Below are 26456 nucleotides of genomic sequence, written 5' to 3' on the forward strand. Positions count from 1 at the left end.
TATAGTAAGCTGATAGCCAATGTCAAATTAAATGGAGAGAAACTCAAAGAAATTCTACCAAAATCAGGAACAAAACAAAGCTGTCCACTCTCCCTGCAACTATTCAATACAGTAAAACTTGAAATTTAAACTAGAGCAATAAGAGAACTGAAGAAGAGCAAGAGGTATGAGTTGGAAAGGAAGAAGTCAAACTATGGCTAATTGCAGATAATATGACAGTATACAAAAGAGACTAAAAAATTCTACCAGAGAACTCTTACAGCTGATAAACACCTTCAGAAAAGTGGCTGGATACAAGATTAACTTTTAAAAAAATCAGTAGTACTCCTATATACAAATGAAGAACTGACTGCGAATGAAATCAGGAAAGCAACATCCTTTCCAATAGCCACAAATTATATAAAATATCTTGGGGTAACTCTAACCAACTAAGTTAAAAACTTGCATGATAAAACTTCAAGTTCTTGAAGAAAGAAACTAAAGAAGATGGAAAGATCTCACATGCTCATGGATTGGCAGGATTAGCATAGTAAAAATAGCCATCTTACCAAAAGTTATCTACTGATTCAATCACTTCTCATCAAAATTCTAATACAATTAATTTTACATCTTGAAACCACAATAGCCTCATGGAAAAACAAACCAGAGAAGCTAAAAACAGTCCTGTACAATAAAAGAACTCCTGAAGATGTCACCATCCCTGATTTCAAGCTCTACTACAGAGCATTAGCAATAAAAACTTTTTATGGTATTGCATAAAACAGACACATTCACTAATAGTATTAAATTGAAGATGCAGCCATAAATTTGCACACCTATGGACATCTGATTTTTGATAATGAACCCTGAGATACACAATGGAAAAAGAAAGCATATTCCACAAATGGTGCGGGTCTAACTGGTTGTCTACATGTAGAAGAATGCAAATAGTTCCAATTCTATCACCCTGCACAAAACTCAAATCCAAGTGGATCAAAGACCTTAACATAATAAAACCAGATACACTGAACATGGTAGAAGAGAAAGTGGGGAATAGCCTTGAATTCATTGGCACAGGATTCAACTTGGAGAACAGAGTAGTGATAGCACAGGCACTAAGATAAACAATCAATAAATGGGACCTAATGAAACTGAAAGGCTTCTGAAAAGCAAAGGACACTGTCAATAGGACAAAAGAGCAACCAACAGAAGGGGAAAGATTTTCACCAGCTCCACATCCTACAGAGGGCTAGTATCCAAAGTATATGAAGAACTCAAGAAACTTGATATCAAAAAATCAAATTAAATATTGAGTACAGCTCTAACCATAGAATTCTGAGCAGAGGAATTTCAAACATCTCAAATTTCAAATGAGAAACATTAAAGAAATTCTTTAACATTAAAGAAATGTTAAACATCCTTAGCCACCAGGGAAATGCAAATCAAAAGTACTTTGAGATTTTATATTTTTTCAGTTTAATAGGTACATATTTTTATATTTTCTTTTTATTAAGTAATTTTTTATTCATTTTACATACTAACCACAAATCCCCCTCTCTTCCCTCTTCCCACCCCTCCAGACTTCCCCCACCAACCTACCCTCTATTCCCCACTCCAATAAGGTAAGGCCTCTCATGGGGAGTCAGCAGAGTTGGCCTTTCAGAAAGGCTAAGATGAAAAACGCAAGTGATAGTACATACTGGTGAGGATGTGGGGTGAGGGAAACACTCCTCCAATTGCTGGTGGGGGTGAAAACTTGTACAGCCACTATGAAATTAACATGGCGGTTCCTCAGAAAACTGGGAGTCAATCTACCTCACAACCCAGTTATTCCACTCTTTGGCACCAAAAGATGCTTCATCCTACCTCAAGGACACTTGTTCAACTATGTTCATAGCATCTTTATTCATAGTACCCAGAAACTGGAAACAACCTAGATGTCCCTGAATTAAAGAATGTATAGAGAAAATATGGCACATTTACACAAGAGTATTACTTAGCTGTTAAAAAATGACATCATTAAATTTTCAGGCAAGAGGATGGATCTAGAAAATATCATCCTGAGTGAGGTAACCTAGACCCAGGAAGACAAACATGGTATGTACTCATGTATAAATGGATATTACCTGTAAAGTAAAGAATAATTATGATACAATTCACACACATACACAGAGGCTATAAGTATTAAGGAAAGCTCAAAGGAGGATGAATAGATTTCCCTGGAAAGAGAAATAGAATAGATTTTGTGTGTAGACTGGGGGCAAGTGGAGATGGCGACATTGGGATCAGGAAGGAGGTTATGGGAGAAGGTATGGAGGGAGAAAGTACTAGGACAGATGAGGTAGCCTAGTGAAATAGAAACTCCCTGTAATCTATGAGGGAGACCCTAGCAAAGACTCCTAGTAATGGGGAATATGGACCCTTAACCAGCTATCTTCTATCGCCAGGCAAGGATTCCTGCAGTGGGACTGAGACATCAACCCAGGCATATGACATTCAACCTACAATTTGTACTCCCTACATGAAGTGTTGGGGTAATGGTGGCACAGAACTTGTGAAGGTGGACAACCAATGATTGGTCCAACTTGAGACCCACACCACAAGGCAGAGAGCAGGCCTAACACTATCTGGATCATCAGGAACCAGAGGTTGGATAGCCCAGAGACCTAGAATATAACCAAACACAACTACCAAAAAAAGTCAATGAAGTTATTCCTAATGATATTCTATTATACTCATAGATTGGAACCTAGGCAAATCATCATTGGAGAGGCTCTATCCAGTCACTGACGGGAGCATATTCAGAGATACACAGCCAAGAATTAGGTGGGGATCTGGGAAACCAGGAGAAGGGGAAGAAGGATTGTAGGAGCCAGAAGGTGGAGGACACCATGAGAACATGGCCCACAAAATCAACTAAATAAATCTCATACAGGCTCACAGAAACTGAAGTGACAATTATGTAGCCTGTATGTGTCTGAGCTAGGTCCTCTGCATATATGTTATGGTTGTTCAGTTTGGTGTTGTGGTGGGATTCTTAACAGTAGGAGTGGTGGGGGTTGTTTATGATTCTCTTGCCTGCTCTTGGGACTCATTTCCTCCTACTGGGCTGCCTCCAACAGCCTTGATATGAGCGATTGTACTTAGGACTATTGTAACTTGGTATGCTTTGTTCACTTGATATACCCCCAAGGCCTGTGTTTTTATGAAGGGAAACAGAGGAGGAGTGGATCTGAGGAGAGAGGAGACAGGGCTGTGAGGATGGGTGGTAAAGTACATGCCCATTGGGATCTAATGTATTAGAAAAGAATGAATTTTAAAAATATGAAAACTTCTTTTCTTTTATATTAGCAAAGAATAATTGGGATATGAAATTAAAAGCACATTAATATCTATATAAGTTTATAATGTAAATACAGCAAAATACATATGAAATTTTCTTGAATAAAACTGCAAAATTTTGATGGAGCAGGTTAAAGATATGTAAAGTAATGGAGCAATACTTTCTGTTTCCTATTGTTAAAATTGCATTTGCACTAGACAGGGTTCTATTTCTAGAGAGAAGGAATCCATACAGTGTATGTATACACATATTATAAAAATGAACTTGTTAGATTGGCTTATGTGACAGTAACTGGGTAGTTCAACCATGATCATCTACATACTAGAGAGCCAGAAACCCTAGTACCTGATCTAGGAAGATGGATGCTTTAGCAGCCAAATTAATGCTGAAAGCCTGCAAGTCCCCTGGACGGTTTCTTGCATTGAGTATATTCTGAAAGTCTGAATATACTGGAATCTAATGTCTACTGATAGACAAAGAATTAGTCTCTCATAAAGGAATTGGACTTACCAACTTACCTGCTATCTTCATTCCATTTCATCTCCTCACCTGTCAAGCTTGCCATACCGAGAAGCCCAACCCTATTCAGGGTGGTCTCTGCAGTCACTGTTCAGCATGTCAGTCCTGTCTGAAACAGTTTTCACAAGACTGTATATATGCATACCACCAGGCTAGGCATCTTTTAATCAGTTGAAATGACATATTAAAATAACTATCACACCAAGTATCTCCAACTTGATCCATATAAAATCAATAGATTTTCAACAATTCCCCCTCAAGTTATTTTTTAAATATCTAAAAACTGGCTCTGATGTTCACTTGAAAGAAGAAAACACACAGAAGTACTGATACAACACTTATGGAAAAACAGAGGACCAATGATGCAAGATTTATTACAAAGATACAGCAATCATTGATATTTAATATTGATGAAAGAATTTTGAAGGATGAATGGCAAGCAATTGGGTCCAGAAGATAATTATAGAAATAGAATCAGTGAATTATTGACAAACGATCAAAGGCAATGTCATTGAGAAATTATAGAAAATCTCTTTCAGCACATGGTAGTAGAAACATACATCTAAAACTACATACATTAAAAAAATAACATAGAACCTGTTTTTAAAACTTTTTTTTATAACTGAAGTGGGTTTTATTTTTTTTAAAGATTTATTTATTTAGTATGCAGAAGAGGGTGTCAGATCTCATTGTAGATGGTTGTGAGCCACCATGTGGTTGCTAGGAATTGAACTCAGGACCTCTGGAAGAACAGTCAGTGCTCTTAACCTCTGAGCCATCTCTCCAGCCCCCTGTTTTTAAAACTTTAACTTAAAATAGAACATATTTTTGGTCTTATGGCAAATAACACCCAGTCATGTAATGCTAGAATCTATAGGAACAAACTAGAGATGGTTGGAGAGCAGTTATCCTGTGATATGAGTCAGAAGAGGAAACACTGATTTCAGTAGCAAAGATAGAATGAAAACACTTTACAGTTCAGTTTAAAGGATAGGGCCCAGTGTCCACTCCAGAAGTTTCAGCCTCAAGCAGAGAATTTTCCACTCCAAGTACAGAGTAGTGTATGTGTACAGATTGGAAAAAAAAGGGTGAAGACAGTGATGGCAAAGAATCAGAACACAGTATACTGACACTATATAGAAAATATAACGAGGCTCATTACTTTGTATGGTAATTTTAACATTTATAATAATAATAATAATAAAAGACAGAATCCCTACAAAATCTTCAATTCGCTTTCAGTGTCAGATAAGGAGAAGAGGAGGGGGAGAAGAAGGGAGAGAGAGACAGAGACAGAGACAGACAGAAAGACAGTTTGCAGACAAAGAGAGAGAGACAGAGACAGAGACAGAAAGAGACACAGAGAGAGACAGAGATTCAACACTAGATTCATTGTGTTTCCCTGGTCATTGTGTTCTGTTACTGCAATACAAATTAACTAAGCCAGAAATCAAAACATATAGCCAAAGAGAGAAAAGCAAGACAGATTACAGACAGACTCCATAGTTGTGCCCAGATGAGTTATGGCAAGGAGTCAGATTCTGTACTTCCTGATTAGGCAAGTGACCTCCTAAAGATAATCTGTGTATTTGTGTCTAGATGTGTGACCACATAGAGTTAACCTCTGCACATCTATTCAATGTCTTTGACTTTTATACTTCCCTTATTTAGTAGCTAGTTTTAATATTTCGTTGGATTAGCTTTGTCCTGCCCTTTTCTCTCTCCTGTCCATCACTTCCCAACCCTGCTTTTTTGGTAATAGGCTTTTTTATAGCACAAGTGTTGTTCTGTGTTTGAAATTATCGTGCTTTAGGGATTGTCAGATGCATTTCCTTACCACTTTATCTTTCTATTATGAATTTAGCTGGAACTTGTGTTATTTCTACTCCTTTGGTTTATTTCTATTAATTTTCCTTCACCAGTGTTTTCCTCCAGTGTTACTCTAATACTAACTGCTACTCTTTTCTGCCCTTATCCTTCACAACGAATATCTTAATATCTTAGTATATACAATACTGTCTGATTTCTTCTTTTTAAATATTCAAAGAGATTTTAACTTCAGTAGAGTGATGGGTAAAAGTGATCTTTTAGTCTGCTACCTAGCATTATTTTGCAATAAAAAATTTTTTATTAATGAAATAGTATGCACACACATTGAGATAGTCCTCATTCCAGTTGCACAAAAATGTTAAATAATATCACAAACATAAACATGCAATATCTCTTAATTTTAAGTTCCCCAGATGCATTTTGTTTTGGTGCAGGGTGGTGTAAATAACCATTATTCAACCTATGCCAAGAAGTGAGTCTCAGTCTAGGGGCTACTCTTATGGTATTTCAATATGGAACTTCATGCCAGCTATTCCTTTGTTTCCAAGTCTCACTGCCTTATTTCTCTGGAAACTTCTCTCTCTTTATTTCTTCATCTGGAATTACTGTTATGGAGCAGAGTGGTAAATGTTTCCTTTTTTAACAACCATATTTATGCACATTTGTTCATTAAACATTCAAGGTACAATGCAATCTTGTTTATTCTTTAGATGTTATTGGAACTGAAGGGATTAATTTTTTAAAAGCTGATATTTTCTTACTGGTTCTACATATCAATTGTGGATGTTTATGTCATTAGCACATTACTCTCACAGTAGTGCTGTACATCATGCATTTCAGTGGAGAGAAATAATACTGCAACTCTATATTCTAGTCATTCTTGCATATTGTAAATACTTCAACTAAAACCATACAGATAATTTTTAAAATGCAAAGAAATAACTCTAGAAATTTGAGTCCAATGCAGAAACACAAGAAACATGAAAATTCAAGATAGCACAAATAATAACCAACTCTAGAGATGTATAAAAATGATGAATTCAACAGTAATAGATAACAATGAGAGTTGATTGGATGAAAACTTAAAGCATTCCAAAGAGTGAATATAAGAACATGCAATTAAATCAAAGAGGACATGAATTGATTGAATTATAAAAAAATATAATCAGATAATTGAAAAAAGGATATCAATATAGGATATGAAATGGGATTTTAGTGAGTAAATAGGAAGAATAAAAATTAAAATATTGATGATGAAAGACCAATAACTCATTAAATAATTTAATGAAAAACAAGAAGAATTGATAAATGAAAAAATAGTAGCTCAAGGCTTGTAGACAAGATAGAAGGTGGAAAATTTGGAACATACATGAACATATGAAAGGTCACATCTGAAAAAAACATATAACCAACAGTATAGTAAATGAGGACAAAGTAATAGTATTTGCTTTAAAATCAGGACTGAGACAAGAGTGTCCATTTTTTCTACCTATTTATCAATACAGGATACTGAAAGAATCAATTGAACTCATCAACAGAAATATGATGATACCATACCCTTTACTTACATTGGGGAATTTGTCCTGATAAACCCATCATAAATTTTAAAGCATACATTTAATTTACTGTGCTCAGTAGCTTTGTCAACTCTACACAAGCTAAGGTCTTTTGGAAAGAGGGAACCTCAACAGAGAAAATACCCCCACCAGATTGGTCTGTGGGGCATATTCTTGGTTGATGATTGATGTGGGAGGGCATCTCACTGTAGGCGGTGCCACAACTGGGCTGATGGTCCTGGGTTGTATAAGAAAGCAAGCTGAGCAAGCCAGTAAGTAGGGTTATGCTGTGGCCTCTGCTTCAGTTCCTGCTTCCAGGTTCCTGCCTTGAGTTCCTGCCCTGACTTTCCTCAGTGATGGAGTGTTACCTCAGAGTTGTAAGATGAACTAAACATTTTCCTCCCCATGTTGATTTTGGTCATGGTGCTTTACCATAGCAACCCAAACCCTATCTAAGACTTGCACCTAATCAACTGAACACCACGTATTAGCCTCACCTGTCCTTGAAGTCCTAGCCAGAGTAATAAGGCAAGAGAAAATAATAAGTTGTACAAAAAAAGAAAGGAAGAAATCCATGTTTTATTATCTGCAGATGATATGATCCTATATATCAGATACTCTAAAACCTTCATTATAAAACTTTTCTAATTGACAAACACTTTTAGCAGAGTATTAGGGTGTCATATGAACATGAAAAATACCAGTAACATTCTAAATACTAATAATGAACTTGAAGAGAGTGAAACCAAGAAAAACATCTTATTCACAAAAATGAATGGATAATAAAATATGACATATACACAATATGGTTTTATTCAATCATAAAAAATAAAATTATGTTGTTTTCTGGAAAATGAATAAAGAATAAAATCATCATATTCAATAAAATAAGCTCAGCAAATATAAAACCCTATTTTATTTCTGTTTTGGGGTCCAGATTTTACATTTATAATTGAAAGAATTTATATATAACTATATAACTTATATGATGTAAAAGTAGAAATAAAACCATGTGAAGAGGTTCAGAGACTAAGAGCATTTGCTGTTCTTACAGAGGACCTGGGTTCAGTTCACAGCACCCACATGACAGCATACAATCATCTGTAACTCCAGTTGAACAGGATCCTGTGTGGAATTCCAGAATCAAACAAGTCTGTGGAGTATGCCTGCACCCCAAAATCTCACAGAGGTTACACAATTTGGGTTGTAAAACCTAGATCCACATCATGGGGACAAAAGGTCATGTCATTTTAAAAGCCAGCAAGTCTTTTCCTGTCCTGCCCTGCCCCCGATACACACCAGAAAGCTGGTGCCAACATGTTATTTTGCTGACAGCCTGTCAGCTGAAAAACTAAGTGATGTACCTCCTCTGCTGCTGTGATGTCTGCTCCCTCCCTAAACTCCCTCTGTCTCAGAGATCCTTTGGTATTTGATAATGCCTGCTTGCCCTCAATCTGACCCATGTATGCAAATTATGTGTATTTCACCTATTTCTTTGTCTTTAAGCTATATATAAACTAGCCTGTTACCCCAATAAACAAACTACCCTGGATAGAGGCTGTTGTGAGATGTCTTGTATGTTGTGAATATATGTTGTTATGATTGATTGATAAATAAAACGCTGATTGGCCAGTAACCAGGCAGGAAGGATAGTGTAGGCAGGAAAAGGAGAGAGGAGAATGCTGTGTAGAAGAAGGTTAAGTCAGGAGACACTGCCAGCCGTTGAGATGAGGAGCAGGATGTAAAGTACAGGTAAGCCACGAGCCACATGGCAAGGTATAGATTAATAAAAAAAAATGGGTTAATTTAAGATACAAGAACTAGATAACAAAATGCCTGCCACAACCATACAGTTTATAAGTAATATAAGTCTCTGTCTGTTTACTTAGCTGTGGGACTGGCAGGTGAGAGAGATTTGTTCTGACCATGGGCCAGGCAGGACCAAGAAAACTTCAACTACAAGAGGCAGACTTCTAAGCTTTTCTTTGCTCCTGTGTACTCATAGTCACTCACATCCTACCTTCTGTTCTCTCTTGGCATGGTTCTGCTGGTGGGATTTTGCAGTTGTGACTATGAGAAATCTGCAGAGGTGGACAGGTACAGAGTGCACAGCAGTCTATCAGTCAGTGTTCCTGCATAGCAGTGGCAGGAGTTTGAATAGCCAGAAAAAACAAGGGAAAAGTTTGAAACTGTGATCAGAAGCTGGCAGAAAAGCAGGCAGGGACAGGCAGAGGCATAGCACTTCTCAGAGAGGGGAGTCAGGGACAGGTGGAGACCTGGGATGTCTCAGAGAGGGAAAGAAGGGGGCTTATATCTCCTATTTTTTATTCTTATGCCCATATAATTGTGAAAGTGGTTATTTTGTTTGATCTTTAGGGAGCATAAGGACTGTTTTTGAGTGTAAGAATGTATCAGTAATTTTGAGTGTGTGTTGGAGTTTTCAGTAGGGATGGAAAGAACAGATTCCCCTTCCTAATTGTGTCCTGGGGCCAGGGTCAAGGGCCTTGGACATCCCCTGGTCTTGATTAGCCCAAATGAGACCTCTGATAGGGAGGAGTCACCAAGAGGGGGAAAATAATCTCAGGAGAAATCCAGGAACTGTCAGATAGGATTTTTGGAGGATTAGGAACAGTCACTGGATTCAAGCAATGTGGCCATCAAAAGCAAAAGGAAAACTTCCAACCAAGAAGAACTCAAGAGAATGTGCCCAAAGGCCACCCCAGGGGGTCTACCATAACCAGTGAAGGTCACTGTAGTGTGCGTTCACCCTAGTACCACAGGACAGAACAGGGACACGTGACATGCAACAGCTATCACATGATAACCAGGGGAATGGTTAGGACAGCAAAGGAGGGGGAACTGACCACCCACCCACTGTTGGATGAGGAGATCAGGCACTAGGAGGCCTGAATGTTAGAGAACTGGGTTATGGGGTGGGGATCTTGTAGACTGAATCCTGGATTTTGGCACCAATGAAAGGAAAAGTATTGGCCTAGGACACCAAAGACCAAATTCTCAGGTCAAGTTCTCAGCACAAAGGAGATTTATTTGCCCCAGAAGGACAGAAGGTAGGGATAAGGGACAAAGACAGAAGATAGAGGAAGAGGGAGAAGGGGAGAGGAATAAAGAACAGGGGAAAAGGGACAATCTAGAGGGGTCAGGTGTATTTGTACTGGAGAAGGACAAAGGACTGCCTCTGGATAGAGAAGATACAGGTGTGGCACATAGGGCAATGGTGGTTTATAAAGGGACAAAAGGAAATCCCATGTTAGAATGAGGTGTTTAATTTCATTTGGCATGGTAATTAGGTGAGCCAAAGGGGGCTTTTTATTGCTAAATTTTGATGCTTTGATAGCTGTACATTGGTAGTCATCCTCAAGAGGAGGGATTGGCCAAATAAGGGAATAGACCTTGGGAATAGCTTCAGGAATGTAATCTAATGGTTTTTTGGCAAGGCAGAGGGATTTGGGGAGAAGGGAAAGGCTGGCAGAGCCACATGCTGATGTGGGCTAGAGTCTCTTCATGTACTTCATGTATATTCTAATCCACTACTCTATCCCACTCATTTCCTTACTGTTATTCTCACACCTCCAGCACACACACACACACACACACACACACACACACACACACACACACACACACCCTCAAGCCATTTATCTATAAGGCAAATGAGATTGTACAGGTTTCAGCTGCATTCATTAATTATGCTTCCAATTCTCTTGTAATTTCTCTCTTATTTAGAGACACAACCATATTGTCCAATGATTACCATATTAATCTCTCTTCCACTTCATATAAACTTAGTACCCCATGGCTTTCAAATGACTTCTCTAACCTCTCTTTAGTATTGTTTGTTTTTCAGCCTTGTCAGGTTTTCCTTCCATTTTGCCTTCATATGCACTTATTGTAATGGCTGTAACAGTCATCACAACTGATGTTAGTTCCTCTTCTGCTCTTCAAGATTAATTTTAAAATCAAATGGCATTCAGTATTATTAGGGTGTATATGTCATACATTTTAAAACTGCTTTACCCATATATTGCACCTATATGTACTGCCAGTGGTGAGGCCTGTGGAAATATTAAGGAGAGAAAGACAAGATAGAGCTTCTTCTACCAGTGTTTCCCAGTTCTCATCTCCATGAAAAAATAACTCAGACATGGAACAAACACTGAGTACCAAGCAAAGGAGGATTTGTTCTCAAAGTTACATAGTGGAGAGTGACTGGGAGCTTCTTAAGTAGGAGTTAAATTGTACAGGCTTTTAAATTGTGTGCTTTTTATCAATTCCAAAAGATACTGAGTGAGGTTACATATTTGATTGTAGGTTATCTTTGATTAGGAAGACTTAACTAAACCATTTCATTTGTTTGTCATGTCAAAATGTAGATTAAAATGTTAGACATGTCTTTGGTTTAGTTTCCTTGTAACATAAAACCCAGTTTTGTGGTTTCTAAACCCCAACCTGGAGATTGTATGTTTGAAGTTATAATTTCCTGTTTTCCCATAATCTGTCTTGCTTTTATTTACATTTTTCCCTCTTACTCCTCTCTTCTCACCAGTAAATCCTATCTCAAAACATGAGATTAATATCTTCAGGTAATGATGAGTTCAACAGCCCCTTGCCTCTTTGCCCTTTTGTCTCTATGTGGTGCAGATGCAAGAAGGCTCACTTTGGGTGCCTGTGTATTGATCTTAGATTTCACAGTACCCAGAACTGTAAGCCCCAAATTCTGTTCATTGTAAATTTTCAGTCTCTGGTAGTTTGTTACAGATCAGAATGAAGAAGACAGAAAATGGTGCAGGGAGCTGAAGTGTTATGAGAAACACCTGATAATGTGGAAACAGCATGGCAAACAAGTATTGAAAGGAAGTTGGAAGGACATGGGGATCAAGTCCACATTACCACAAATACAGTGCTATGGGCATTTTTGGCAAGAACCCTGACTAAGAGATGTGTGAGAGTATTTGTAACTTTTGGGAGATGAATTGAGTTGTCATACTTCAAATATCTATAGACATATACATTCTGTTTGCAGTCCAGTGAAATCTTAGGTAGAAATGAGGAACAAGGTGTTGGAAACCAGATATAAGGCCTTTCTTATGAAGAAGCAAATAACGTCACTATATTGTTGGTATAGAAGAACAGAACAAAGATCAGACAAGAAGTATTAGAGTCGGCAATGAGCTCAGCATTGGAACATTTGCTTAGCAGGTAAGAGGGTCCAAGATTAATCCTCAAAAGAAGCAAAATGAATAAAAATATGAAATTATAATGTGACTTCACCTATATAATGTTTTATGTTAATCAGTGATGAATAAACTTCAAAACCAGAAACACTTGGCCTAGTTTATACCAGTGAATCATATGAAGTATGAAAGAATATCTTCAGATGTATGGAAGAAAGTATGTAAGAAAATGATACCTGATTTAAAATAATTTCTTTATAAAAAAACATATCATACTTCTTAATTGATTCTCTGAGGCCATCTTACCTTACTTCCAAATGTTTATTGAGACATTAGAAAAAATGAAATCTGCAAACAAATACCTATTATCTCTCAGAAAAAAAAAAAACTATTATCATATGAAATCCAACAATATATAATAGAATTTTTGACCATGGCCAACTGAACTTTATCTAGATATGGCAAACAGGCTTAAAAGGTGAAAACCAGTGAACATACATTATATCAGTACACTAAAAAGAAAATCACATGATTATATCCCTCAGACACTAAAGCATTTTGACCAAATCCAAAAACTCAATCCTGATTAAAAAAATCTCAGCATATAGGAAAAAGTGGGAACATCCTTCAATTTGGTAAAAAAAAAATCCTATGCAAACAACACATAGGCAACATTTTAATATTGAGAAACAGAAATAGAGCAAGAATCCCACCTTTCATCTCTCTTATTCAATACTCAACTTGAAGTCTTAGCTAATAAATGAGATAAAAATGAAAATAAAATGTGTGTGCAGAAAGTAATAACCAAAAAGGCAACTACCTTTACTCGTAAATAATATGACTTAGTATGTAAAAAATCCTGAAGAGTGAATAACAAAAGCTGCTGTGAACTAGCATGAATTAAAAAAAAAGTCCCATTATAAAGTTAAAATAAAAAGTACTCTTTGTATATCAACAAAGAATAAATGAGTGGTATTTCAAATTAAAACACATTATTATTACATGAATATGAAAAAAACAGTTAAATGTAAACATAATAAATATGTACAAGACTTACATGAAAAAGACTGTATAATTCTAATGGACAGATTAAAGAGTATGTAAATTAATGAAGCCATACACTTTAATTTATGCTATTAAAATTCTAATTGCCCTATGGATCCCTGGATGAAAAGAATCAACAGAATGTACATACAACTATATTATAAAAATAAGTTCATTACATTGACTCATGTAGTATAAGGCATTTGGACAATGCTCAACTATGTGCTGCAAAGGCTGAGAACTATTTCCCAATCCAGGAAGGATGCCTTTGCAGTTCCAATCTAATCCTGAAAGCCTGTGAATTTGCTGGAATTGGGTTCATGTTGAATGTCTGAAGAGCTGGACTCTAATGTCAGCAGGTGACAAAAGCAATAGAAGCAATCACTGGGAAAAGTAAGACTTGACACCCTGTATGTTGCATTCATGCCACTTCTTCATTAGAACAGTTTACCCCGTTGATAATCTAACCCTTCTTCATTGGAGCAGTTTACCCTGTAGATAATCTAACACTTATTCAGGGCAAGTCCTTCCTTACTATTGACTGTCTGTCATGTCAACCCTATCTGAAAAAGTGTTCAGAGCCATACAGATGCATTGTGTAAGTTCTAGGCATTTTCTACCTAGTTAAGTTGTCACTTCAGATTAACTATCACACTAGATCTTTACAGCTTGGTCATTATAGATTCACTATAATCTTAACAAAATCCCCACCAAGTTATTCTTTGAATAACAAACCAAACAGTTTATATGAAAGAAGAAAAGGTACAGAACAATCATTATGCAGCATTAAAGGAGGAAAACAGAACACTGACAGCTCAAGGCTTAATAAAAAGATACATCAATCAATGAAATATGGCATTGATAGAGGCTTTTAAAAAATCAGTGGAAAAAATGGGATCCAAATGTATATCATGTAAATAGAATTAAGGAGCAAAGACATTGTCATAGAGGAAAAGATAGTTTTTTTCAGTATGTGTTTCTAGAAATATCCATATACACATCCATATATATTTAAAAAATCTTGATGTATATGTAATCCTTTGAAAAATAAACTCGAAGAAAAATATGGGACAGGTAAAACACAGATGAAATCTATGCATCTACTGCTGAATGTAATACATCTATACTGCTTAGGCACTTTTAATGTCTATAAACCCAGGAAAGTGATATTTTAAAGTCTATTTCATAAATTACTAAAATGTTTTAAATACAACTTAGATGATATTTGATTCCCTGAAGCAAATATTTTAAAGAAATTATATATCTAAAATACTTTAGGCATAGTTAATTTAGAACAACACTCCTTAATTCATAATATAATTTTCATTAAGCTATCAAATTAAACACTGACTATATTAATATTAATACTCCTAAACATGTTCATAAGAAGTAATAAATTAAATTTTATCATTTAAAACAGTCAAAGATAACAAAATTAAAAAACAGGAAATGTTTTATGTTAATTACATAATTTGGTATACATACAAATTTCTGATTAAATTAATTGACATGGAAGGTTGGATAAAGCACCGGGATAAATAACCAAATGAATGGAAGCACAGGATCTATGAACCAAAGGCTGAGGGGCCCCCAACTGGATCAGGCCACCTGAACGGGTGAGACAGTCAGTTGGCTTGATCTGTTTGGGAGGCAGCTGTGCATTGGTGCCAGGTCCTGGGCTCGTTGCATGAGTTGGCTGTTTGAATCCTGGGACTTATGCAGGGACACTTGGCTCGGTCTGGGAGGGGGGAATGGACCTGCCTGGACTGAGTCTACCAGGTCAACCCCGGTCCTCGGGGGAGACCTTGATCTGGAGGAGGTGGGAATGGGGGGTGGGCTGGGGGGAGGGGTGGGCGAGAGGGGGAGAACAGGGGATTCTGTGGCTATTATGTTGAACTGAATGGTGTTGTAAAATAATAATAATAATAAAAAAAAAAAAAGAAAAAAAAAAAAAAAAAAAACCCTATATACAAATGACTAATTTAAGATTTTCATTAAGGCTGTGATACACACAAAATGGTAAATATGCCTACATAAATATTTGTCAAACAATTTAATGTTACTTTTCTTTTCATAATTGAAATTGTAGAAGATACAACCCCACAAATTGTAACATCCTTAATGTAAGTAAGCTTACTTCATCCATATCTTTTAAAAGCTTGTTCATTTCGTTTCAAAAGTTTATTCATAGCTAAGACAATACAATACATGTTAATGATAAATTTTAACTAAGAGTTGTATCATTAATATGTAAAAACTACTATATGCCTGTGATCTCCCCTCTTAAAAGAAAGAAAAAAAACAACTTTCTCCCCAAGTTTCTTATTTTTGCCAATTCAAGACCATAAAGACAAAAGCTAAAAAGAAAAAAAATAATATCTAGGAATTCTAACATGTTTTGCTTGAGTTTCCAATACAGCTTCCTATTAATTTATTTGAAATATAGATATCTTGTTAGAAAGTAAGGGTTTTTTAAATTCTGCCAGCTCAAATATATTTATATTTATATATGAAACACTATAAACAATATCAAGTAAAATTTAAGATATTAAAATTTATGAATGCAAAATATGTTTTGGTAAGGAGATTTTATATGGATTTTAAAAATATGCTTTTATATGACAGAGGATTTGATATATAGATTTTATTTTAAGGTAAAAGATTTTCCCAAAATAAAAATGAAAAGAGATTGAATAAAAATGAAAGTTAATGTGTATCATAAAATGATTTCTAAAAGTTAAAACTGGGCGATAGTACATTGAGTCAGTGAGATGGCTCAGTGGGTAAAGGCACCCAAGGATCTGAGTTTGAGCCTTAGAATTCACATGCTAGAAGGAGAAACTGACTTCTACAAGGTATCTTCTGAACTTCCACATTGCTGTGGCACACATAACCCCAACACATATACACATGCACACACACACACACACACACACACACACACACACACACACACAATTTAAACAAACATAAAAGCAATATCAATATATAAAAACTTGTTAATGGAGCAAGGATTTTATGTTTTATCAAAATAACTGCTTATGGTTTTTAAATAGGAAACTCTGTCCTAAAAGAATAAAAATTTGTTTAAAAGTACTTATCAAGCTTTATCTTAATGTTATACAACTAACTTTATACATTCTTCAATACTGTTATAACCAACAGTCTCAGTTTTCAATAACCATAGTTAGAGCCCAATCAATGAGGATAAAAATGCTAAAAGGAAAATAAGTATGCTGGCCATTGCTTCTAGGTCAACAGATTACCAAGGGAGCAGAGGAGGAGGCACCTTTAAGAGTGTCTTATGGCTCCAGTAAATCAGCTGACTTCCTGATCATAGAGGAGGAGAGAGATCTCCATGATTGGATTGCAACCAGTGCATACTCCACATGATGAGGACCATCACAGAAAAAAAATTTTTCAGTGTTTTCAAGGAAAGCCATGGTTAATGTACCCTGATCTGTCCCAACCATCGACACAACTTGTAAAGAAAAATTAAAAGAGCCAACAAAAGAAGCCTGAGGGGAGGCAGATTTTAGCTCCCAGCTTTCTGAGTACAGCACTGTTTAAAGATTCAATTTCTGTTTTTTTGTTAATTCTTGGAGGTGCCATGGACCAAAGTCTGATTTTGCTATGAGCCTTAGGTTCTGGTAACATGGCAATGTTAAATTCCTGTCTGTGGCTTTAGCATGTCACAATCGCTGTGTACCTCTAATTTTCATTATTGCTCATTCTCCTCCAGTTTCTGTGTCTACTGTGCTTATCTGTCTACCCAATGCCCCCTTTTCACTTACTTGTCTCCTTGAAGCCCAGTACCTGTCTTCAGGTTGTTGCTCCAGAGAGAAGTGAGAGGAGATTATGCCCCTTGCTCAAGGCTGCCAGGCTGCTAACCATCAGCTGAGACTCAGATAGGGCTCTATGAGGGCAGGGACTGAATTGCCCCTAAGGACCATGCACCTCCCTTTTCCTTCCTGTTCACTGAGGTTCTGTTTCTTTCATGCTTATATTTTTTTCTTGTCTCACTAGAATCAGGGTCCCTTGTGTAAGTTCCTGTAGCTAGAAAAACTTAAAAATTGTTTGAGGAATAAACTCAAAGACAGATTTATTGGAATTTTAGAGAAATAAACAAGGGAGGTCACCTGCAAATCTTATTAGCTGCCAGGAGGATGGGGTTGGGTAAGAGAAAGAACATCATACTTTCTGAATCAGAGCTTTAAATAAAAAAGCAAGCAGTCTCAGCAATGGTGTTAACAGGCTTGTAGTTACATCCTATGTCCCAACAAGGCAGGTTCTGCCATCCATCCTTGGTAAGCCAAATGAATAACAAAAAGCAGGAAAAGGTTTCTTTCAATGTGGGCACATATGTAAAAAGCATAAAGAGGTTCAGAGACATCTCATCCTCCCCCCATGTTTATCTTTGTGATCATTAGAGGAAGTAAGTTTTCAATAGAAGAAAGAGATGTATAAATAAGCAATCTGGCCAATGTGGGGCCCAGTGAGTATCATTGTCTCAGCTCCAGTTTCTCCTGTCAGGTCACCTGCAAGGCAAGCCACTGGGCACTGTTCTGAGGGACTCTCTTAATCAGACAATTTGAACTGTTAAGACCTACCCTAGTTATGGCCAACAACCTTCCGATGGCTGCCAACATAAAAGGACATGGGAGAAGGACAGTTTGGCTTCCCACTGCCTGTTTCATTCTTGCTGGAAGTTTGTCTGTTCCACTGCTGTCACTGCCCCCTTTACTGAATTACTCAGAATAATGTAACTCTCCCTTTGATCATTTCTGTCCCTTTTGTGAGCATCATTTCCCTGACACTTTTGACTTCACTCTTTTTCTAAAGCTGTCCTTCCTGCTAGGTGGCTGCTTATGCACTATGTGGCTGACCTCCATGCAGCATAACTCTAAGACATGACCTTTTCTCTGTCTGCTCCTAGATTTACAGCTTGTCTGCCCTGAGGTTTTTCTTTTAAATACAAATAAAATGTCCTTTGAGTTTCTTTTTGAGTCTATTCTTAAATTATTTTATTAATGAGACAAAGAGCTCTAAAGGGCACCAAAACTTCAATGTTAATGGCTATAGTTTCACTTCACCCTGGTAAATCCATAGGGTGATACTTATCTATTCCTAGAAACAGTCACTTCCAAGTCTGTGCTTTGTGGGTGGTACTCATTGAATGAAAAAATAAAATGAGGACAGGACACCACTAGTTACAGTAGATGAGAAAGTTTATTGTAGATATGAGGCAGAAAATAGTCAGAGGCATCTGGAAGTGGCCAGACTAAACAGGACCATTGAGGGAGGGTGGAAAAAGGAAGAGAAGATGGAGGGAACAAAGAGAGTACCTGTGAAACTAAAAAAACAGTAGCAAAAAGACTGTGTCCAAAATGGCTGAGGTTATACAGGGAAGAGAAGCTGGAGAAAGAAAAGCAGAAGCCCAGGTCAAGGGCTGGAGAGATTCACTTTAGGGGATAGGTTATGAAGTGCTGAGAAGATCCAGGACTCTGCAACAGGTAACTGTGATCCTGGGGCATGGTGGGAGAACCTGGAAGCTAGTATCTGCCTGGATATGTTAAATAGACATCTCAGCCATTTGTCCAGAGATTGAGACCTTACAGTAGTACTAGTCACAAAGTGTTGTTGACCTGTCCTATACTCGTAGGAGTTCGAGTACCTTCCATTATCAAACCAGAGTCCACGGAAGCTTATAAAACAGACTCTTTCAGGACAAGGCACAGCCTGAAAAACCTGCTATAGTTCTTTCATTTGTATATTAATATATATATAAAAGGATTTTTTCTATTTACTCTTCCCAGATAATTCCAGTGAACCAGTGAATCTTGAATAAATAAAAAAGAAAATTTCCATGATCTTTCTCTATCTTCTCAATGATTTATATTTTTACTTTCTGTTAAGTTTTGCATTAGTGTTTCTGTGCTTTGGTATTTAAAAGCTATGATCTGAGAAGAGTTAGGATCTGTCTTCTATACCTGAGATTTCAGAGAATGAGACAACACTGACTATCAATGGAAGGAGCACAGTATTGTGCTTTATGAAGTAGACAAAGACTTCTCTCCACAGTACAAACAATCAATCAATCAATCAAACAAACAAACAAACAAAAAACAACTAAATTGACAACAACAACAAGATGTTCTTACCTCAATGGGAATAAGATGATTTACTCTATAGCTAAATATGAGTGATGATTCAACTTGTTGCAAATATTGTATTCCAATGTGGTAGCAGTTCAATAAAGTTTTCATAATCACAGAGAAATGAAAATCATGAATCAATTCACTTTTCAACCCACTGGTGGAAACATGAGTGAGGCAGGCTACATCAAAGGGAGGAAATCTCTGCTTAGGGCCTCAGATTCTATCTGATGATATTTTTAACCTTTGAGTTGGTAGAATCTAACGGTTTGCTTGTATTTTCTGAAATACTTATCTCACAGTTACAAAGTCGTTAGGTCAAATACAGAAGTGGTCACAAAGAACTAATTAGAGGCTAAGATAGCCCAAAATAACTTAGTGACGACGTACAGCATTTTAATTCTTCAAAATAATTAGAATTCTAATCAGTCAGCTTTGGAGAAAGCTTAATGTAGATTTAGCTTTCCCTCCCCTCCCCTCCTAGAAACTTCAGTTAACATTTCCTGTTATTTAAGCCACCCCTGACCTGCTACTGAACAGACACATTCAGTTTCATTTCCCAGTCAAAGCTCATTTCCAGGAAATGCTTATTTATAACCACAGGTAAAAGGAGTGTTGTCGGTTAGCTGAATGTGTTGATTAACCAATGATTTTGTTTGTTTTTAAGCTAATTTCTCCTCCACTTTCCTGTTTCTTTCATTTTTTTCTTTTACTGTCACTAATTTGAAGTAAGACTTGTTGGCACAGTCCTTTTTCTGTTATGCTCATTGCATTGTGAAAGCTTCCCCAGGCCTCAATGTTATTGTTTATGGAGACTGGCAAGTTATTTAGAGTAGAGCCAGCATGAAAGGAAAAATGCTTCACTCCATCTATCCCAGGATGGGCTGAGTCCCAAAGGACACTTTAGACAACAGCTGTGTAAGTAGCGAGACCAAATACTGGTAAGCTAGGAGCCTCCCCTGGAGAAAGTCAAGTACCCTTCTTATTCTCTGTTAACCTACACACTTCCTCTAGAAAGGTGGTTATTTGTCCTATAAACAAATATCTAAATTTATCTCATAATGTAGGCATGGAGGTAAAAATGTTTTCACATTCAAATCAAAGTTGTTTAGCCACAAATTTCACAGGAATGTATTTTTAAAATATTATTTTCCTAATGAATTACTTGAGGTTTCATGGAGTATTTCAACCTCCTATATGTTGTAACTTCTTAGAATTTTCTTTTAATCCAATGATATTCTAAATTGGAGAATATTTAAGTTACTTATAAATTCATAGTCTATTCCCAGCTCTAATAATTCGGATAAATGGTTATTTCCCTTTTAACTACCTTAGAGAAAATGTCTTCAGCTTCCCCCAAATCCTTCTTCCAAACCCCAGTTCTGATGGTTTTCGTTTTGGAAGATTTCATTCTGTCCTCAGCCCTGAACTTCTCATCCATCTGTAAACTTCTTAATTTGCTATCCCACACTCTTGGGTCTTGTACATAGCCTTAAATTTTCTTATCTTGGACCTCACTGAAGAATCTCAGGGTAAAGGACAGAGCTCCTGGTGAACTAACTTCTCTCACCAGTGGACTGTGTAGCTAGTACTTGGCAGGAAGGAAACAGTGTAAGTGTAGAGAGCTCCAAGGAACAATCTTCCAAGGCTGAGCAACTTTATGCAAAGAGGGACTCTAAGGTAGGCTGATATTTTAGAAAGAGATCTATTAGATGAGATAGGTAACCACACAACAGTGCTCTGGGGGTTTGAGGAGAATTCAGAAACTCAGCATATATCTCTGCCAGGGACACTATAGACTGTGCAGCATCACCTAACTTGCATTTGCATTCTAGGGGCTTGCCATTGGAGCTTGGCATTTCTCTTTAGGTTCAATCCATGTCTAGTATGATATATCCTTTGGAGAGACTGACAAGGATTCCCACTAGCAGATAGACCCTTGAATATTTTTGTGTGTAAAAATCATGGAATTGTATGAGTGTTTGGGGTAAGTTTCTATATGAGAACATCCAAGTCTCAGTGTTCAGTGACTAGACTGAAACTACTTGGGACCTCTCTTTCTTATCTCCCATCCATTTTTCTCACAGTTGTCCACACTACTCATCTGGGCAGGAAGACTCATGTCTAGTATGATATATCCTTTGGAGAGACTGACAAGGATTCCCACTAGCAGATAGACCCTTGAATATTTTTGTGTGTAAAAATCATGGAATTGTATGAGTGTTTGGGGTAAGTTTCTATATGAGAACATCCAAGTCTCAGTGTTCAGTGACTAGACTGAAACTACTTGGGACCTCTCTTTCTTATCTCCCATCCATTTTTCTCACAGTTGTCCACACTACTCATCTGAGCAGGAGAAGTATAGCCCTGATGTTTTCAGATCTACAGTGCATAAGTAACAGGAACATTCTGATCATCCTTGCTCCAGCAATCTCTTTTGTTGTTACTGTTATTGTGTGTTGTTTTTTCAAAGCACGATTTGCATTTCAATGCAAGAGAAGCTATAATAATTTTTTTTAAATCTCAAGAGATATTTACCAAACTGAGGGGATCCAGACCTACCCAAGACTTTCTCAGAGGCCCTGATGGAAAGAGAAAGGGAACCTTAGTTCAGTTTCCCTGTTCAGGAGTGGACTTGGCAAGGTTGGTCTAGGGCTGAAGCCAGTGCCTCCTCAGAGGAGGCAAGGTTGCAGCTTCTAGGAGCCTGACTCTTCCCCTTCAACTGTAGTTACCAATCTATTGGAAGCTGTGTGGTAGGCAGCTGTGTCTCAGGTATCCCTCATCTTCTTTGCCACCATTGAATGACTTAGTTCTTCACCATTCTTGGGAATTTCCGCCTGCAAAGGTTATATGACGCTCTACTTCTTAATAAACTTGTTTGACATACATGAATAGCTTATGCAAGATCTCATTGTTTCAGTTATTGCCTTTGTCTTCTTTATTTCTTGGTCTCTCTATTTGTCGTCACTGGTCCTCCCATTCAACACCTCACTTTTAGGACCCTTCTTGCCAGTTCAGGACACTGAACATTTAAGTGTGGAAATTATGCCATGTGCTGAAATGCCGGTAATATACAATGAATCAATGGCCATTTAAACACAACACATATCTATGCAAGTAAATAATAGGATTAAAATACCTTTCAAGACATATTTTATAGTTTTATGTGCATGAGTATTTTTGCTGTATGTGTATATGTGTACCACATGGTTGCTTGGTGCTCACAGAAGTCAGAAGAGGGCATCAAATATCCTAAGACTGAAGTCACAGATGGTTGTGAACAACCATGTGCGTTCTGGGAATCTAATCTGGGGCCTCTGCAAGAGCAACAAATGTTCTTTACCGCTGAACAATTATCTAGCCCCCAAAAGAGTCTTATATTTCACCTCCTATAGGAGGTAAAGAATGTCTCATTTAATACATTGAGAAAATATTTCTTACTTTACTAAGTTCATCTTTCTAAGGCCAGTTCAGATAGAGCCTCCCTGTAAAGAATTCCTTAATGAGTAGTCACTCACACTCTCTATTCTTACCCTTTGAACAACTTCCTGACTTTTTGACATTTATGTCTCTTACCATATTGTACTGTCACTGACCATTAAATTATTAGCATCTTGGCTGGTGTGTGTGTGTGTGTGTGTGTGTGTGTGTGTGTGTGTGTGTGTGTGTGTGTTTCTAAATATAACCTTCTCAGTCTGTATAATGTTACTTGTATGTTCGTTTTTGGGGATGACTACTTGGTTTTAGATAACCAATTGCTGTGTTCTGTCATGGGGAAAACTATTTCTCCCTCTCTCAGCATTCCTTGTTTGTCTGTAGTTCATTGTGAAGGATTGAGGCCTAATGGGCTTTCCTTTCTTTGCCTTGGCATGTCTATTGGTTTTGTTCTTATCTCATGCTTAGGCAGTATACTGATGTGAATTTATTGGTGTAGATTTTAACTTACTGGTAGATACATCTCACAGCAAACTCTCTGAACCTCTGGCTCTTACAATCATTCTAACTCCTCTTCTACAGGGTTCCTTGAGCCTCGGGCTTTAGATTGTATTGTTGAGACTGGACTCTACAACTTTACAGTTTGATTGATTGTGGTTTTTCTGTATTGATTTTTTTCTGTTGCAAAGAGAAATTTTCTTGATGAGAAGTGAGGAAAACACTTATCTGTTGGTATGAGAACAAATGTTTAAATTGTTGTTATGGAATATGCTGGTTTAGTAAATTATTGATTGTAGGTTTTCCTCAAATAATCATGACTTCACTAGCACTGAACAATTAGCTAGATTTCTGGTACAAGTCACAGTTTCCCTCTTGTTGATCATATCTTAAGTCTAATTAGAGAGTTTTGATTACTGCCCAGGTATGCATGACACTACTGCACTCTTAAGGTTGTTGTACCATGCTGGTTGTTGTGGTTTGTCTTCATTACAACTTGCCAGAACTGTTGGTTGCCTCCTTCCTTTGGAAGCTTACATGATGACTTTTGGTAACCTGAAAGCTAGTACTGAAGGAGGGTGTATTCAGGTTAGTTCCATATATGGGCCATCTAGGCCCTGTTTCTGAAGTGCATGCTATGTTCAGCAATAGGAACTTATCTTTGGGTAAGTCCATCTCTGGGGGCTCTTGGGGGAACAGATGTCCTTGTACTCCTAGAAAAGCACTAAGGTTCAGGAATGTTAATCATAAAGGGTGTCTTCTCAACAGAAGAGATACAAATCAAATATCTGCATTCCATCCAGAAACCTGAGAATGGACTATGTTAATAACCTGGGGACCTTTTCACTCTCAGAAGGGACAGACTTCACCTTAATCCTCCAGAATGATTATTCCAGACTCTTCCTTCCCTAGACAATTTTCCATCCTTAGGGGAGATATCACACATACTTTATAGACTGCTGGCTTCTATGCTATCAGTTAGAGACCACACTAGATTCTAGGTCTGTTAGCTATAGAACCCACCCTAATGGTCACATATACTTTGTAAATTAGTCTCTGTATAAACACACCTTAAACATAATTGTGCACCTGGAATTGGACTAATTGGACTAATTGTGGCCTGGAAACCTTTTCCAAAATTGTTCTGTTTTAAATATGCTGATAATGAACCACCTGGTTTTAGACTCCCCCAACTCTGATCCAGATGACAAAGTCAATTGCACCAGGTTTTCATTCTTCTCTCTTTGTGTGGTTTGCTTTTCTTTATGACACATGCAGGGACCACCGCAGGGGGCAACCAAGGGAAATAGTAATAGGCCCTCTGTTTGGAATAACCTGGTCCGACAAGTCAAAAGAGAACTTTTCATTCTTGGTTCTGGGTATTTTATTAGTTGGTCATGGCTTTTGGAGGGAGCATTGTCAACTCAGCTGATAGAAGTTCATTCAAACTATATATGAATATTTGTGAAAAGAATTATGTGTACTACAGTTTTCTCCCCTAGGTAATGAGTAGTATGATTCCTTATGGCTTTTTCAGACCTCCTTACTGTTATTTAACGCATCTCCCTCTTTCTTCTGTATTTACTCCCTTTCTCATTTCCAGAGAACCCTAAATTCCTCCATTTCTCCCATCAAATCATTTGTACCCTGCTATTCCCCTTTGCCATCCCCCCTCCTTCTTTTGTGTTTACCTCCTTCTCTCTCACTTAGGAGCCCCTTTTCCATTTATCTTAGCAGGTCATATGTACCTTGTTATTCCCCTCTCCATTGTTCCCTAGACTCTTTTCCTGGCAGTAGTCCTGTTTCACTTTTCTGGTTTCTGCAGTTACTCCAGGATATTTCCCACATTTGAAGTGTTTTATCTTAGAACCTCTCATGAGAGAGAGCATGTGACATTTGTCTTTTTGGGTTAGGAACACTTTATTCAATATGATCTTTTCTAGTTCCATTCATTTACCTTCAAATTTCATGGTTTCATTTTTCTTTAGAGTTGAATATCATTCCATAGTGTTTATGCACTACATTTTCATCATCCATTCATGGATTGAAAGACCTTTAGGTTGTTTCTATTTCTTTTTTCTTTTCTTTTCTTTTTTTTTTTTCTTTTTTCGAGACAGGGTTTCTCTGTGTAGCTTTTGAGCCTATCCTGGATCTCACTCGAGTCAGTCTGGAGTTGAACTCACAAAGACTCTCCTGGCTCTGCCTCCCAAGTGCTGGGATTAAAGGCGTGTGCCACCACTGCCCGGCTTGTTTCTATTTCTTAACTACCGTAAATAGAGAAGCAATGAACATAGCTGAGCACCAGTTCTTTAAAAAATCTTGGATAAATTAATTCATCTTCTAAGTAAGATGGATTGCTCTTGTATACAAAAAAGTTTGTGATTATGTTCTTAAATATGTATATATCTTGCATAAACATATCCAGGTTATATTCAGGAAGATAAACTGGAAAACAGATTCTATTCTACTGAGTTAGTACTTTTAATATTTTAATTGTTTATTTGTTTATATTTTGTATGTCTTGGAGATACACATGTCAATGCATGTGTGTGGAAGTCAGAGGACAACTTCCAGGACTCACATCTTTCCTTCTATTATGTGGGTCCTAGTGATTTAACTCAGACTCTAATACTTGGCAGCAGGTGTCTTTACCCACTGTGCTGACTCACCAGATCTACATCGTATTGTTTTATAAAACTAAACATACTGTGATGTAGCAGGTTCTTTATCTGTTGATCAATTAGTTGCTGGATATTGGAATTGTTTCAGTCTGTGGTTCCTATAAACAATGTTGCCATAAATATTTATATATGCATGATTAGTATACATCTATTTTCATCTCTCATCAGTAAACACCTAAAAGTATAGTGGCAGAATGACGTGGTAAAGGGAAGTTTAGCTTCAA

The 26456-nt window shown here is 37.2% G+C and overlaps 2 protein-coding genes across 7 annotated transcripts in view; both read right to left on the reverse strand.

Moving 5' to 3' along the window:
• Positions 1 to 19771, reverse strand: part of LOC102914167 (interferon-induced very large GTPase 1-like) — a 96481-nt gene extending 76710 nt beyond the window's left edge. Inside the window, exon 1 of the mRNA XM_076549691.1 lies at positions 19625 to 19771. The gene's annotated coding sequence lies outside the window, so the exon portion shown is untranslated. The remainder of the gene's footprint in view (positions 1 to 19624) is intronic.
• The window catches only part of LOC102904392 (interferon-induced very large GTPase 1-like), a 110331-nt gene that overhangs the window by 16583 nt on the left and 67292 nt on the right, over positions 1 to 26456 (reverse strand). For 2 of the 6 annotated variants that reach the window (XM_076549670.1, XM_076549640.1), the window contains exons 1-2: positions 17258 to 17379; positions 3841 to 3950 (exon numbers count right to left, since the gene is read on the reverse strand). The exons of 1 other annotated variant lie outside the window; for it this stretch is intronic. In XM_076549670.1, the coding sequence (XP_076405785.1) occupies positions 3841 to 3887 (47 nt within the window). In that variant the 5' untranslated portion in view covers positions 3888 to 3950; positions 17258 to 17379. Of the gene's footprint in view, positions 1 to 3840; positions 3951 to 17257; positions 17399 to 26456 lie in introns of those variants that run through there. 3 more of the 6 variants (XM_076549645.1, XM_076549667.1, XM_016009999.3) reach the window with 3 other exon arrangements.

The sequence above is a fragment of the Peromyscus maniculatus genome, chromosome 1 (genome assembly GCF_049852395.1).
Source record: "Peromyscus maniculatus bairdii isolate BWxNUB_F1_BW_parent chromosome 1, HU_Pman_BW_mat_3.1, whole genome shotgun sequence".
NCBI lineage: Eukaryota > Metazoa > Chordata > Mammalia > Rodentia > Cricetidae > Peromyscus > Peromyscus maniculatus.